General features: G+C 43.6%; 1 protein-coding gene across 1 annotated transcript in view; it reads right to left on the minus strand.

The window, feature by feature from the left end:
* The window catches only part of Dnah6 (dynein axonemal heavy chain 6), a 192,270-nt gene that overhangs the window by 16,135 nt on the left and 159,818 nt on the right, over positions 1-16,317 (minus strand). Inside the window, exons 64-69 of the mRNA XM_041639106.1 lie at positions 12,432-12,592; positions 10,825-10,913; positions 9,294-9,440; positions 6,713-6,851; positions 4,933-5,052; positions 3,866-3,987 (exon numbers count right to left, since the gene is read on the minus strand). Of these exons, the coding sequence (XP_041495040.1) occupies positions 3,866-3,987; positions 4,933-5,052; positions 6,713-6,851; positions 9,294-9,440; positions 10,825-10,913; positions 12,432-12,592 (778 nt within the window). The remainder of the gene's footprint in view (positions 1-3,865; positions 3,988-4,932; positions 5,053-6,712; positions 6,852-9,293; positions 9,441-10,824; positions 10,914-12,431; positions 12,593-16,317) is intronic.

Genomic DNA, 16,317 nt, shown 5'->3' on the forward strand with positions numbered 1-16,317 from the left:
TGCCATTAGGCTTGGTGGCAGCTGTCTTTATTATGCCAACTCTCAATTGTTGAGTGCATAGTAGCATTGATTACACACATGACGCTGTTTGTCAGCCCTCTAGACCTATTCATCTTTCTGAACCAAGACCTTATGTCCATTGATTAGAAAAAAAGGGAAAATCTGTTTGGCCATCGGCAATCATCTCATTGGCTTTGCCCAGCATAGACACATTTGGCCAGCTTGGTCTGTAACTCTAGCCTGGGCTCTCCAAACCCAGCAAAGCATTCCAGCTCCTTCTTTCTGGCCTCTGTGGCAGGATGGCACATGGTTTCCTAAGGATCTCTGGATGCATGGACGTGGGCATCTCTGAACTTGGACCGGAAGCTCAGCGGGTTTCCACGTTAGATGGCTTGGTTCACCTGTGTCTTTCTGGTGTCTTTCTTCCTTCATTCCCCCTCCCTGCACAGGATAAGAAGACCTTTCTGGTAGGGCGACAGACCCAGCAGCTGTGTGGACACAAGCCTGTGTCTTCCACTTCTGGTTCACGCTGGCCCTTCAAGAGCAGCAAGTAGCTCTAAGGAGTGCTTGTTAGGCATGAGTCAACAGCCAATAGCACTCCTTGTCTGGCAGAATCTGATGCGTGGGGCAACCTTTCCATTCACTCGGTTTTTATCCGGCTTTTCTTCATAGGAACAGTAAGTCGGTTCTCAGAATAGCTCACTTCTCCCTCATCCGCTCAGTCTCAGGGTCAGAAAGTGACATCCTGGCAGTGCACTGGGGTAACAAAGCCGGTTCAGACAGCAGAGGGGGCTGCTGACACACACTCGGATCTCAGACCTGCCCCTCCTGCCCCGTCTGTCCTTTACTAGTTTCTACTAAACATGTATTTAAATAAAATTTGCGAAGTGGAGGAGGAATGTAGAGATTTTGTGTTCAGACCACATTCCTCAAGAGGGACAGAATTATCCAGCCTAAGCGAAATACTATTTCATAATGATCCACTTTGATACTAAAAAACTAAAACAAAAACCAAACCAAAAATCTTCAATAGTCTTCCTCAGGGAAGAGCACACTTCTACCAAATGCTCGGCTTTGAAAACACATACCTGTTAAATTATACATACTGAACAGTTGCATTTATGTATTTAGGAATGCATACACACCACCACCACCAACAACAACAACTAAAGAAAAGAGGTAATGGATTTGAAAGAAATCAAGGTGATGGCACATAAGAGGGTTTAAAGGTAGGAAAAAGAAGAAAAAGAAGAGAGAAATGACATTATTCTATTATAATTTCAAAGAACAACAAAAATAAGAAAGATACAAAACTTTGATCTTGCTCTGACCTCCCTGCACCCTGGAGTCAGGCACCCACTGCTGCCTCCCTGTGTTACACAACGCCAAGCGGCACAGCTTTGTGCACTTCTCTGGGCTCCATTTCTCATTAGTGTCACCGTGCTTGGAGTAAATCTGTAAATGCTTTTAATCCCAGCACTTGGGAGGCAGAGAGAGGCAGGTGGATCTCTGTGAGTTCTAACACAGCCTGGTCTACAAAGTGAGTTCCGGGTCAGTCAGGACCATTACACACAGAAATTCTGTCTCCAGCAACAACAACAACAACAACCTGTGAACTCTTCCTCTGCGAAGCTGTACTAATAAAGCCAGTTCAATTCTGTGACTCAGCTGGGACCTGGAGAGTGTGGACGTCTACTCGGGCAGACACGGGTATAATCTTGTCCCTTCTGCACATTCCTGGCTGTTTTCCTCTCTGCTGCTCTTAGTTTTTCCTATGGCACATCAGCTTCCCCATATGATGGTTGGGGAGCGGGTGCGATTATCAGGGGAAGGACAGACAGCTGCAGATATGACATCCCAGCCACTGACTCCAGGGAGCCCTTCCTGAAACCCAGCATTTGTGTACTCCGTGCTGGACATCTGTGCACTTCTTGGACCAATTACAATGGCTGAGGGAGGAGGTGCAGCCTTTGGTTAAGCTTGGGTCACATGCCCACCTCTGTACATTGTATTATAGGTATGGGTGGTTTGCTTGCGTGTTTGTGCACCATGTTCATGTCCCAGAGTGCATGAATCCCCTGGAGTTAGAGTTAGAGATGGTCATGAGCTGCCATGTGGGTGCTAGGAATCGAACCCAAGTCCCCTGGAAGAGCAGTGAGTGCTCTTAACTGCTGAGCCATCTTTCCAGCTTTTATCTTATCCGAATCCTAAGGAAGAAAAAGGGACAATTGTTCAAAGGAGAGTGGCCGCAACGTTAATCCAGAACTGTAGAAGAAGGAGCTTTGCGGAGAGAAACAGGTCGGGGACTCATGACACATTCTGAAACCAATGGAAAGCACAGACTCCATGCCTGGTTTACAATGCCTACAATGACAGGCGTGTGCATGCGTGCGTGTGCGTTTGTGTGTGTGTGTGTGCACGTGTGTATGTGGGGGGAGGGGTTAGGGTGGGGTGGCTTTATCCCTCTTGAAGCTGTCCTCAAGAGAAGGCTAGGCCAGCCCTCCCATGCTTTCTTTCTTTTGTCCACTTCCCCTATTTTTCCTCCTCCCTCCACCATTTAGAAGAAGCAGTCAGAGGTCAGAGTGGAGTAGATAGAAGGCTTAGCCATAAGTACACTCTCCTGAAAGCAAATCAGCAGAAACCATGACATATTATCTTAATGTCCTGCTGAATGTAGCAGCAGCATTGTTGGCAAACATGAAACCAGGGGTCAGAACACTGACCTCCTGTGGTGTGCTTTCTGGGGAGTCCGGTGTTGTTAGATTCCTTGATACTGTGGTAGACCTCACCTTCCTTCTTTTGGTTTTTCAAGACAGGGTTTCTCTGTGTAACAGTCCTGGTTGTCCTGTAACTTGCTTTGTAGACCAGGCTGGCCTCGAACTCACAGAGATCCACCTGCCTCTGCCTCCTGAGTGCTGGGATTAAAGGCTTGCACCACCACTGGCTGGTGGCTTCACCTTCTAACATGTATGCAGGCAAAATTTAACTTGAAAAGAAAGATGATCTCCCCATCCCGGGCCTCTTCTACTGATCTAATCCTTGACCGTTAGAGATGTCTGGAGTCCTCAGAGACAGCGCTATTCTTTATGGATGCCTGAGATGCTAAGATGAAGCTGGGCCATGCGAGGTCCTCAAGTGTGGTGAACCCAATCAGAAAATATTTTTGTTTTTACTTCATCGCTGTAATTTTGCTACTGTTATGAATCATAATGTAAATATCTGTTTTTTTCCAATGGTCTTAGGTGACCCCTGTGAAAGGGTCATTAGACCCCCAAAGGGGTCATGACCCAGGTTAAAATCACTGCTTTGGAGCTAGTGCTGTGGTCTGGTACCCCGACTACTTTGAGAGAGCAAGGTTAATTATTTTCCTCGGGTATTTACCCACAGAATCTCAACCAAGGCGCTGAGAAGAGACACTTGGAGCATTCGGAACTGTAGTGTTCTGCTCCGACCATAACCTTCGTGTAAAGGAGCCAAATGTGTTCAGTGTGGTGGGAGAAGGGCAGGAGAAGGGAACACACACACATGTGAATGCGCGCGCGCACACACATACATGTGCATCTTAGGATTTTGTGAAGTCTGTGTCTAGTTACATTCATTTTTCTTGAGGCCTTGGGCATCAGAGATTAGCATTTTCATCTTTTCAGAGTATGGAGCCAGAAGGATTCTGGCCACTGAGGGAAGTGAGTCTCATGAAAGACCTCGAAGGCAGCAGAGTGAATTGAAACCGTTGCTGAACGAGAGGCTAACCAGTTTTTTACTTTTTTCTGAAGGCACTGTAGCTCACAGAGCTGTGAGGGCAGGAGCAATGTCTCGAGTTTATATGCAAATGTAAATATGTATATTAAGCAGAAAGACAACATACCTGAAAAACTAGGTTGGCATTTTCATGCATTCCAAAAATTTCTGGATCATCTATCAAGGGTAGATCTTCAATGTAGTCCTTAAACTCTTGGAGACTGTCAGCCAAGGGGGAGAAATAGATGCCTGTCAATAAAAAGCAGAAGACAAATGTGTATAAAATGGATCAGCATTGCCTGGCCTGCTTCTTATTTTAATTACACAATGTTTCTGTGTGTGTGTGTGTGTCTTCCCATGGCTATGTACATGTGAGCGCATGTGCCCGTGGAGGACAGAAAGAGGGTGCTGGGCTCCCTGAAACTGGGATTACAGGTGATTGTGAGCTGCCCAGCGTGGCGCTGGACACAGAGCACACATCCTCTCCGAGAACAGTTCGTACTCGTCACCATCAGCCGCTGTTCTGGCCCCAAGTCACATGAGCAGCAGAGATTAGCATCATGATCTTTTCAGAGTAGGGAGCCCAGCAGGGTTCTGGATGCTGTTGGAAGTGAGCCTCATTAAGGGATCCAAATTTGTGCTCATGTTAGAAAATGTCCTTGTGTTGATTTGGTAAATAGATTATAATTCATCAAATCAAAGGCTACATTTGCGAAATATTGAAATATAACATCACTGCCCTTTCCCCAGTGATGACAAGGCGTACGGTTGACTGGAAGCAGCGTCTAGTGACTTAACAGCAGGAGCTTTGGTGAGCTGACAGTGTTGTAATCAGATTTCTTCCTCGAAGGAACTGACACTCAAGCCATTGATCTATTTACTGTCTGTCCCCAAAAGAGTTGCCTCCAATTCATACTTCTTCGTTACTCAATATTTGGTCATGGAAGTGTTCTCCAATTATATTAAAAATACATTATTCCATATCTCCAAAAATGCATTTAGATATATTACAATCAAATTTAATGCCAAACAAATTCAGAGTGGTTGCTATATAACATACAGTACTGTGTTCTCACTGCCAAGCCAGCTTTGACAGCGTTAAACATGAGGGTGGGATAAAGCTGTCATTATGGACAGGTCACATTGCTGTCCGAGACTTCTGGGGAAGGGACTTTTGGCATAAAAGTCATTTACCTGATTCTGAGTACTTATAGTTATCACTCAGTGTCTCGGGAGAGAAAAATCTTTTCAAGACAGTTCGAAGACATCTCTGGTCCCAGGTGTCGGTCACTCGCCCACCATAGGTGATTTCACCTGAAAGGGAGCTTGCATTTTAAAAGATATTCCTATTTTTTTACATTAACAAATTTGAATAGCTTTATTTTTATGCACATTTAGTTGGTACTGAAAGTGGTTGCTATGTCCCTCTAATAAGTCAACTTTTAAAAAGCAGGAAAAATGTAACATGTGTATGCTCTCCTCATTATTTTACTTTATTTTTTTTAAATTATGTGTGTATGTATGTGATCCTGCATGAGTTTAGACGCACTGTGTGCAGGAACCTACAGGGGTCAGAAGAGGACATCAGATCACTTGGAACTGGTCTTAGAGGCTCTAGTGAGCTCCCATGTCAGCGCTGGGAACTGAACCCAGGTCCCCTGCAAAAACAGCGAATGCTCTTAACCACCGAACCATCTTTTCAGTTCCACAGCTTTATTCTTTCAAATAACAGAAACTAAAGTTATTGGACTCTTCTGAAGGATTTCTTCCCTTTTTCTTTGTTTCAGAAGGTTCTTGAGTGTTGACCCCACACCCCCCCTTAGTGACTGTCAGATTCTAAAATGTACTCACTTTCCATGAAACATTGCTTTCGTTTGCTCACCGAGAAAACGGAACCTCACATCTGCTGAAAGACAGTAGATCTGTATCTACCTCATAAATTAGAGCGAAAGAGAGAGTTTGTCTGTCAGAGATAAGGTCGGGGGGATTCAAATTTATGGTTGCACTGCTTCTCTCTCCATAGATGCAGCACTCAGCCTGCTTCAGTGTCGCTCCAAAAACACGTGCAGGAAGGGACCACATGGAATGATTTTTAATGCTAATATAATGCCTTGGGAAAGTTCTAGATCCACTATAGTGTTCCCAGAAGAATTTCACATACGATACGACATTGTCCAGGCTGACTTAAGACTTTAGCATACAGACTCATTTTAGCTAAAATGGGGCTAAAAAGATGGCTGCCAGTAAAGTGCCTGTTGCCCCGGCATGAGAACCTGAGTCTCCATCCCCTGCATCTGCAGGAGAGCCTGGCCTCGTGGCTTGTGTCTGTACTCCCGGCACTGGGAGTGAGGGCAGAGACAGGCAGGTTCCTCCAGCCCATTGGTCAGTCAGCCTAGTCAAACAGTGAGCTCCAGGTTCAGTGAGAGGCTCTGCCTCAGAAAGTAAACTGGAAACCTATCAGTGGTCACAGCCCCAAAGAAAAATGGCTCTCCCTTTGCCTAAGCAGAGTGGGGGAGGGGATAAGAAAGGTAGATGTGATTAATACATATTGGATATGTATATGAAATCTTCAAAGAATAAAAAATGGTTTAGGAGACACTTAATGTCTACCTCTAGATTTTACATGTGCACACATGTACAGACACAACATGGGCATATATATATATCTCAGTGATATATATATATATATATATATATATATATATATATATATATATACATATATACTGAGACACACACACAGACACACACGATGTCTGGTATTATTGCTACTGGGGAGAAATGTCTCCCCAATTTTCTATGTGCAAATATTCTCATGACATGCTTGTCACTGTTGTAAGTTCACAAAGGGGCCTTGAGTTGTCACTGCCAACATTAAACAATGGGGGAGAACACAGTCTTCACAGGGCCTGGCAGGTGTAAATCAATAACTCTGCTTCACAGACAGGTGCCCAGGTCCCGTGCACACACTGACCAGTAATGTAAATTAGAGCATCCCAGGGGATCTTCCCTTCGTGGCAGTAAAGGTTGAGGTTCAACAAGGCACATTCTCTATCACTGTCATTAAATTCATAACAGATATTCCAGCCAAGGGGGCCAAACTTCTTTCTCTCCTACAACGGAAGAGGAGAACATTCTGAGACACAACTGACGAGGTTAATTTTGCATAATGATGATGAAGTTAATTTTCAGTACTGAAAGATGAAAGTTTTCACCCACGGTGGACAGCCAATACTGCAATCAGTTAGAAACATTTGGTTCAGCTTCAGCCAGGTTTTTATCAAAACAGGCCAAAAACATCTTCATTCAATTCTCCCCATGTTTTTAAAAGAAAATCTGTTATGGGAGCTTAGGCAGATCTATCAGAAGAAACTTTGCTCTGTAGAGTAAAACAAAACATTTCAAACTAGGAAAAATCCCCAGCCCACCTAGAGTTTGGCACAGAAACACACTGTAACTCTGAGAGAGAAAGGGAAATGGAAAAGGAAGGAGGGAGAGCGAGAGTCCTTGTCCTAGGTTTATTTCCATCGCTGTGGTAAAATATGCAGACAAAAAGCAGCTCAGGGGAGAAAGGGCTTATTTTTCACTTTCAGCTCCAGATTACAGTCCATTACTATGGGGAAGCCATGTTAGCAGGAACTTGAAGCAACTGGTCTCATCCTAGACACAGGCAAGGGCGGAGAGAATGCTCAGCTTGCTATACTCTCACACAACTTAAGACCCAAGAGAGTTTGTCTGTCAGAGATGAGGTCAGGGGGATTCAAATTTATGGTTGCACTGTTTCTCACCCAAGCCCGGGGAATGGTGCTTCCTGCAGCGGACTGGGTCTTCCCACACCAGTTAATAATCCAAACAATCTCCCACAGATGCCCCTTCAGGCCAAGCTGATCCTGACAACCCTCCATGGATTACAGGTTGTGTCAAGTGGCAGCTAGAACTAACCATCACATTGCCATCTCCTACTATCTGAAGGAGTTTTCCTATGCCTGTAGACATGCCATGCCATGCTGGTACCTGATGACTTCTCCATGGTGACATCAATGACTGCAGACAACTAAAACTGGTATTCATAATCACAATTTTTGTGTCATCACTTGCCATAGTTAAATCTTCTCCCCCTTTAATATTTTACCATCCTCCCCATTTCTTAATTTTAAATTGATGGTTGCATCAGAAGTTGGTTATATATTCTCTCCTGTAGCTCAAATTTCTACTAAATGTTACAGAGCTCCATCTATGGAGTTTCTGATCCCTTTAGATCATTTTGTTTATTTATTCCGTATCTTGCATCTTTACCTATTTCTTTTCTTCCAGAGACTCTTTCTCGGTAGAGCACATACAGTTGAAAACCAGAAAGCTAACAATAACATCCAGAAATAAGTCAAGAGTCAGAGTTCAAGCACAGGGTCGCAGGGTGTGTAACGGGCGGAGTGATGCATCTTGAACAGATGGAAGGAAACTGGTGCTGCTTTGAGAGGTGTCTTTCAGAAGCTTTAGGGCTCTAGTCAGAGGTACGGAGGAGTCTCTTGAAGGTGGTGAGCTCATCCCGAGGGTCAGGGAGGGGTGGACTAGCACAAGGGAGACACATGAACCAAACTGAGTGTGGTGCATGTGCCTACCGTCTCAGAGTCTGGGAGGCTAAGACAGGCGGGCTGCAGAGTCGAGGGAGTCTGGGTTGTGTGGTGAGATTGTGCAGAAGGAAAGATTATACCCGAAAATGACAACCGACACAAAACAAGGGGACCTTGAAGACTGGCAAAGTAAATGGGGGCGAGTAAAGGCTAAAAATCTTCTTGAGTTTTTACTGTATGTCACTGAGTGAAAGGGACCACCGGTGTGGGGACTGGATCCTGGAGGGGACGCAGATTTGGAGTTGACCTGTTGAACTGGACCAGGATAGGGGCAAGAGCTGGGGCTGTGAGGTGCTGAGGCAAGGAAGGCAGTGACATTGGTGGCTGTGCTAAGTAAGCTTGATTTCCAACACAGAATGGGGCCTTAGCATTTCAAACGCCATTTTCAAGTTTTCTTACGTCTTAACTATTTACATATTTCTAACAGGGAACACTTCTTTATTGCTGTTAAAAAGCAGAATTGGAGCTGGGTGGTGGTGGCGCACGCCTTTAATCCCAGCACTCGGGAGGCAGAGGCAGGCGGATCTCTGTGAGTTCGAGACCAGCCTTGTCTACAGAGCTAGTTCCAGGACAGGCTCCAAAACCACAGAGAAACCCTGTCTCGAAAAACCAAAAAAAAAAAAAAAAAAAAGAAAGAAAGAAAGAAAGAAAAAGAGCAGAATTGGAGTCTAGAGAGAGATGCCCAGGGGTTTGAGTGCTTGCTGCCCTTCCAGAGGACCCAAGTTTGGGTTCCAGCACTCATGTCAGGTGGCTCATGACTATCTCTAACTCAAGAATCAGAGGGTTCAACATTCCCTTTTGGTTGGCCAAAGTACCCAGACATACGTGGTATACACTCTCTCTCTCTCTCACACACACATAAACATAGATATATACACAAATAAATAGAAATTAAATCTTTTTAAAAACCATGATGGAATATACCTGAATAATTGCATGGAAGAAACAAATGCCAAATATTAGTTGTCTCCATTTTCTTCCAAGTATATTTTCTTCAAAAAATGAAGGTGTCATCTCAGTAAAGGCTCTTCTGATATTTGCACGTAAGCCCTTTGGAGGCTCATTGGTTACCTGGATTTAGAGATCAAACATGGCATAGAGGGTTGCATTATATACTGGAGCCATGGAGATAAGGGTAACTAATGTTCATGGGGCATTTTTTGAATGGTTAGACCTGCTTTGTGTCGTGTATGTGCGTGCGTGTGTGTGTATGTGTGTGTGTGTGTACGTGTGTGTGTGTGTGTGTGTGTGTGTGTATGTGCACACCCATGTGTGCTCAGGGGCTAGAGGAGGATATCTGGAGTTATACTCTATCACTATCTTATTTATTTGAGATAGAGTCTCTCACTGACCCCAGAGATAGGCTAGAGAAGGCAAGCCCCAGTATTTTCTCAACTCTCCCTCCATTCACCTGTGTTATAGGTATGTATGTTATGCCTGGCTTTTTATGTGAGTGCTGGGGGTTTGAACTCAGGTACTCATGCTTGTGCAGCAAGTTTTGTTACTCACTAAACCATCTCCCAACACCACTACTTTTTATCTTGTCCATGGAGAACAGAGTCTAGTGGGGTCCTCAGAACCACCATAGTTGAACCACCATCAGAAGAACCCCAGATATTTCCATTTTGGGTCTTTTCCTCACCCATTAAACATAAGCCAGAGAGCCTAATAAGTTTCCATTGGATCTTGTGGTCCTATCAAAATACAGAACTATCCTGCATACTTTGTCCCACTAAGTACCATGACATGAGGGAAGGGAGGCAAGAGGCTTCTCTTGTTTTTCATATCAAAGATTTCCCTCATACTGGAAATTTGCTGCACTGAAACCTAGAAACTGGAGGCCTTCTTGTCTGTCAAATGTGGAAAGAGTCCTTCAGCTCTGAGAGGGGCATCATCCTCACGACTCTATACATGTGAGGGAGGGGAGAGTCGGAAGACTTGGATGGCCTGTAGACCAGGACATGCAAAAATAAGAACTGTCTTGGAAAACCACGTCCCTGCCTGCTCTTAAAGTCCTTTACACGGATCTCTGCAAGCTCCATAACACCTGGACCAAATCTCTCACATTCTTGCTGTGAAATAATCTTCTTGTACACTGTAAAGATTTGTCACTCAGATTGGTTTAGTAAAACGCTGATTGGCTAGTAGCCAGGCAGAAAGTATAGATGGGGAAACTAGACTAAGGAGAATTCTGGGAAGAGGAAGGGCGGGGTCAGAAAGTCATCAGTAAATGAAGAGAAGATGAGAATGCTATACTAAGAAAAGGTACTAAGCCACGTGGCAAAGTATAGAGAGAAATATGGGATAATTTAAGAGCAAGAGTTAGCTAGTAATATGCCTGAGCACTCAGTCAAGCATTTATAAGCAATATTCAGCCTCTGTGTCAGTTGTTTGGGACCAGGCAGTCAGGACAGGAAGTGTCCGTTTCTGCATTCTAGCTGTGTACACGCCATACCTTGACAGAGTTCTGAAGGACTGTCACAGGAAATGTTGGACTAGGCATGGAGCTCAGAAAAAGTCGGAACGTCTCCTTGATGGCCTGATCTGTTAAGACAAAGGCAGAACAGCAGGAAGGAAAATGTATAGCTTGTAGGAGTCCTTTTCTGTGGAAACAGTTATTCTAGAGAGGAAAGACAAGGCTGGGAAAGACTGTTTGTACATATCAAGTATAATAACTGTATGAGGATCAAAGCAGTGGTCGATCTTGAGACTTCCCGTCAGGGGGCTTGCAGTCTATATGCATGCTTTGATAAAGAAATTAGATATATCAATAAAAATTTACCTTTATTTATTTAGTATATAGTTTTATTGGTTCTTTGAGAATTTTTGATCTTTCCATTTTCTCTCTGAATTTCTCCCATATCCCTTTCATACAACTCTTAGTCTTTTTTTTTTTTTTATTACACCTATCAAGTCCTGTTTGTGCTGCCCAAATAATCTTAGGTGTGTGACCTTCCAGTGAAGCATGGTGTCCTTACCAGGGGCCACACTCAGCAAAAATCAACTCCCCCTCTCCCAGCAGCTATCAACTGCCAATATAGCTCCTTGGCTGGGGGCGGGACTTCATGACCATCCCCTGTCAGTCTTCTAAGGCTTCTTCAAGAGCTGGCAAGGAGCTGAAGGAGCCCTACTGCCAGGAACTGTTTTTGTGACTCTGAACTTTGACCTGTGGTGAAGACCTTGTCACTTCTCGTTGGGTGTGAGGTTGTTTCCCCTCTCATCATTTCCCACCGAAATGTAGAAGGATGACACTGGGGAGGAGGGGCCTTTCAGGGAGGGTGACTTAGTGACCGAGGCAGCTGGGCACCCTGTAAAGAAGCAGCTTGCTTCCTCCATGTGCAGTACTGAGTAACTGAGACAAGAGTCACAGCTCTTACCCTCTCTGGAAGCTTTCTATAGCTGGCAAAGCTCCCGAGAAAGTGCCATGGACACCCGAGGTCATTTGCTCCTCTCCCTATGGCATCCTGGCTCTGACTTTTTTTTTTATTTTTTTTGAGATGACATAGGCAAGGCTGACTTCAAACTTGCCCCTGCCTCTGGAATACTGGGACTAAAGGTGTGCATCAGCACTCCTGGTCCTATACTTCTCTCTATTTCTATTTGTTTTATTTTAGACAGGGCGTCTTGTATCTCAGGCTGTTCTTTAACTTGCCTTGGAGTCAAAGATGACTTTGTACTCCTGATCTTGCTGCCTTTACATCTCAAGTGCAGGGATTCAAGGACTGTGCCACAATGCGGAAGCTCTGCACTCTTCATTGTATGGGTAAGATGTATTGTCTTTTCTTGACCCAAGCCTGTTTTTCTATTTTTTTTTTAATCAGGTGGCTTCCCACAGCATATGATGTGCAACAAATGATTCAGTGTGCCATCCCCTTACTCGGAGTTCAAGGCCTGTTTTTGAGTCCTGTTGGGGGAACTTTACCCAATTTCCCTATTGCTCAACTCTTTCTTCCCAATAAGAGAAAGAATGAGGTCTCTAGTGGAGACTCTCCATTAGACCATCTGGATAAGCAAAGCCGTGTGAGGATGGTGCCATTACTCAGAGGAACGTGCATGACTTACTTGGATCTGTGAAGGTTTTGATCAGCTCTTCCATTGCCAGCATCCAGGAAACAGCAAGATGGCAGTTCTGCAGGAACACCCAGTTTCCAGTCTTCATTGCATCCTTGATCATCTTCTCGGCAATGGGGCCTTGTCCCTGGCCCAGGGAAATTGACTGCACTCTGGTGGAACAACAGTGGAAGACTTTCATGCTATCTTAAAGCAATTTTAGTTAATTTAAAATTACATTTATTGATATTCTCTGTACACGCATGTGTGACACATCTCTGTGCATGGGAACTTAGGTTTCATGGTGTGCATATGGAAGTCACAGGACAATTACAGGAGCTGGATCTCTCCTTTCACCATGGGGGACTCAGGAACTGAACTTAGGTCATTAAGTTTGGCTGCAGTTGTCTTTGCTCAGTGAGTTTCAGACTCCGCATAGTTCAGGTTGGCTATGAATGTGAAATTCTCTTCCTTCACCTCCTGGGTGTTAGGGTTATAGGTGTGCACAATGACACCTAGCTTGCCAACCTTTTAAATGATCTCTCTTTTTTATATTTCATTTAAAAAATATTTCCATACTTCTGATGATATTTTCTTTTCTTTTTTAAATATTTATTATGTATACAATATTCTGTCTGTGTGTATGCCTGTTGGCCAGAAGAGGGCACCAGACCCCATCACAGATGGTTGTGAGCCACCATGTGGTTGCTGGGAATTGAACTCAGGACCTCTGGAAGAGCAGGCAATGCTCTTAACTTCTGAGCCATCTCTCCAGCCCCCTGATGATATTTTCTATATTATCCTCTATTGCTTTGTCTGCCATGTTTATATGTACCAGCTATCAGGATTGATTTACATGCACAAGCCGAGGTACTGGTTAAAGTACATTTCATGTGTATGGCCGTCCCACTGGCTCAAGGCTATATATAAACATGATTATTTTTTCTTCATTGCTCTAAAGGGTCACTTTCATTACAAATGGTTTCCCAAATTATGTGGCTCTATTTCTGATTTTTCTATTCTCTTTTAGCCATCTGCTCATCTAGCTTTGACCAGGACCATGTCTAAATGACTCTAATAGGCTAGAGTAAATCTTGATATGTGTTAAAACATATCATCTCACCTTGTTTTGCTTCAGCAACTTTAAAATTTTTTTTAAATTATTTTTATTGAGGTATATATTTTTCTACACTCCTCTCCCTTTCTTTCCCCTTCCCTCCTATCCTCTCCCATAATCCTCCTGCTCCCAATTTGCTCAGGAGATCTTGTCTTTTTCTACTTCCCATGTAGATTAGATACATGTATGTCTCTCTTAGAATTCTCTTTGTTGTCTAGGTTCTCTGGGATTGTGAATTGTAGGCTGCTTTTCTTTTTTTTGCTTTATGTCTAAAAGCCACTTATGAGTGAGTACATATGGTATTTGTCTTTCTGGGTCTGGCTTATCTCACTCAATATAATGTTTTCTAGATCCAACCATTTGTCCACAAATTTCAAGATGTCATTATTTTTTGCTGCTGTGTAGTACTCCATTGTGTAAATGTACCACATTTTCCTTATCCATTCTTGGGTCGCAGGGCATTTAGGTTGATTCCAGGTTTTGGCTATGACAAACAAAGCTGCTATGAACATACCTGAGCCCATGTCCTTGTGGTATGATTGATCATACTTTGGCTATATACCCAAAAGTGGTATTACTGGGTCTTGAGGAATATTATTTCCTAATTTTCTGAGAAATCACCATACTGACATCCAGAGGGTCTGTACCAGTTTGTACTCCCACCAGAAATGCAGAAGTGTTCCCTTTACCCCACATCCTCTCCAGAATAAGTTGTCATCAGTGTTTTTGATCTTGGCCATTCTTACAGGTGTAAGATGGAATCTCAGAGTTTTTTTTTTTGATTTGCATTTCTCTGATGCCTAAGGGTGTTGAGCATTTCCTTAAGTTGAACATTTCCATTTTAGATTCCTCTGTTGAGAGTTCTGTGTTTAGGTCTGTACCCAATTTTTTTTTATTGGATTATTTGTTCTTTTGATGACCAATTTCTTGAGTTCTTTGTATATTTTGGAGATCAGTCCTCTGTCCAATGTGGGGTTGGTGAAGATCTTTTCCCATACTGTAGGCTGCCATTTTGTCTTGTTGACTGTGGCCTTTGCTTTATAGAAGCTTTTCAGTTTCAGGAGATGACATTTATTAATTGTTTCTCTCAATGTCGCTTCAGTAATATTTATCCGTTCCTTTTAGCCACTGCAAGTGTGCTGTTAGTTCAGTGTCTTCTGGAATACGCACAGCGCTGGATGCCTAGTGACTGACTGCTCATTTCAGGAATGTTTTTACCTCCCCTCCCCGACCAAGGAAACCTCACATCCACTTTCAAGAGTTCCTCAGAGAAACAGAACCCATAGTACGCACGCGCATGCACACACACACACACACACACACACGCACACACGTTCTTACTGCAGATACATTCTCATGATACACACAATTGTGTGTATGTGTTCATATATAGGACAGAGCGGGTATTGGCTCATGTGGTTATGGAGAGCAGGCCACCCCACCGTCTTCCACCTGACAGGTGATCATAGCAGAAAGGTGGGCATTTCCTTCAGTCCGGGCCACAGGCTTTGAGACGGGGTCACTGCCAGAGGAACACGTCTTCAACATGTCTCCAGCTGTCCTTTCTGCGCGTTTCTGTTTCCTCCCCTGGGATTTCCACATTTGCATTTCTTAGGCTTCCGCTATTTTTTCTTCATCCTTTTTCCTTCCTGCTCTGAACGACGTCAGCTGACCTGTGTTCACACCCACTGTGTCTTTTCCCTGCCTTTCTTTCTCCTTTTTCCTTCCTGCTTGAACGACGTCAGCTGACCTGTGTTCACACCCACTGTGTCTTTTCCCTGCCTTTATTTCTCCTTTTTCCTTTCTGCTCTGAATGGCGTCAGCTGACCTGTGTTCACACCCACTGTGTCTTTTCCCTGCCTTCTCACACGCATGCTGCATCCCTTCGGTACAACCCTCATTTCAGTATTGTGCTTTTCACCTCTACAATTTCTCTGTGGCCTCTTTATGTAAATCCTGCCTATTGATATCCTTATTTGGGTGAGACATCTTTTGTGTTTTACTTCAGTCCCTCGTCTGTGCTTTCCTTTTACTGTTATGAATAAAATTAAAATAGTTCAAGACCTTGTTATTCAAATGTCGAATGTTCTTACTTATATGTAGAAATAAAAAGTTGATTTTGTTTTTCGAGACAAGGTTTCTCTTTGTAGCTCTGGCTGCCCTAGAACTCACTCTGTAGACCACGAGGCCTCCAGCTCACAGAGGTCCACCTGCCTCTGCCTGCTGAGTGCTGGGATTAAAGGACGCTGCCACCATCCGGCTAAAAGGTTGATTTTAAAGACATATAGAATAGGATCATGGTTCAAACTGCCTGGGGGAAGGGGGTTCGGAGAGTAATAAAGGACAGTCAACAGGGGTAGGGTGCTGGTGGACAGGAAGATTATGCTAACTGGTTGACAACAGTTAATAGCATCTTTCAAAATTGCCGGTAGAGAGAATTTTGATAGAGATGCCAATCACACAGATCTGATTCTAACATATGGTATACATGTCTGATGACTCATAGTTACTGTGTGTGTGTATAATGTATATATACTTATAGTAACTCATGGTTACTATGAGTCAGTTAAATATATTTGAAAAGTTTTATTATGTTAAATTCAAGGTATTACATTCTTCCAAGTGAGTTGCTAATTATTTCCCCTGTGAATGAACACACTCTCCCATTTTCTTGTTTCTTTGGATGCATTGTAGTTTTTGATATGTAGACATTTTGAATATATAATGTGGCAACTATAGGAATTGGGTTGTCGCCGCTCTCTGATGTTCACTATTGCTCCT

Source organism: Microtus oregoni, unplaced genomic scaffold (assembly GCF_018167655.1).
Source record: "Microtus oregoni isolate MIOR12 unplaced genomic scaffold, Mior012 000002F_ref0000024, whole genome shotgun sequence".
Lineage (NCBI taxonomy): Eukaryota > Metazoa > Chordata > Mammalia > Rodentia > Cricetidae > Microtus > Microtus oregoni.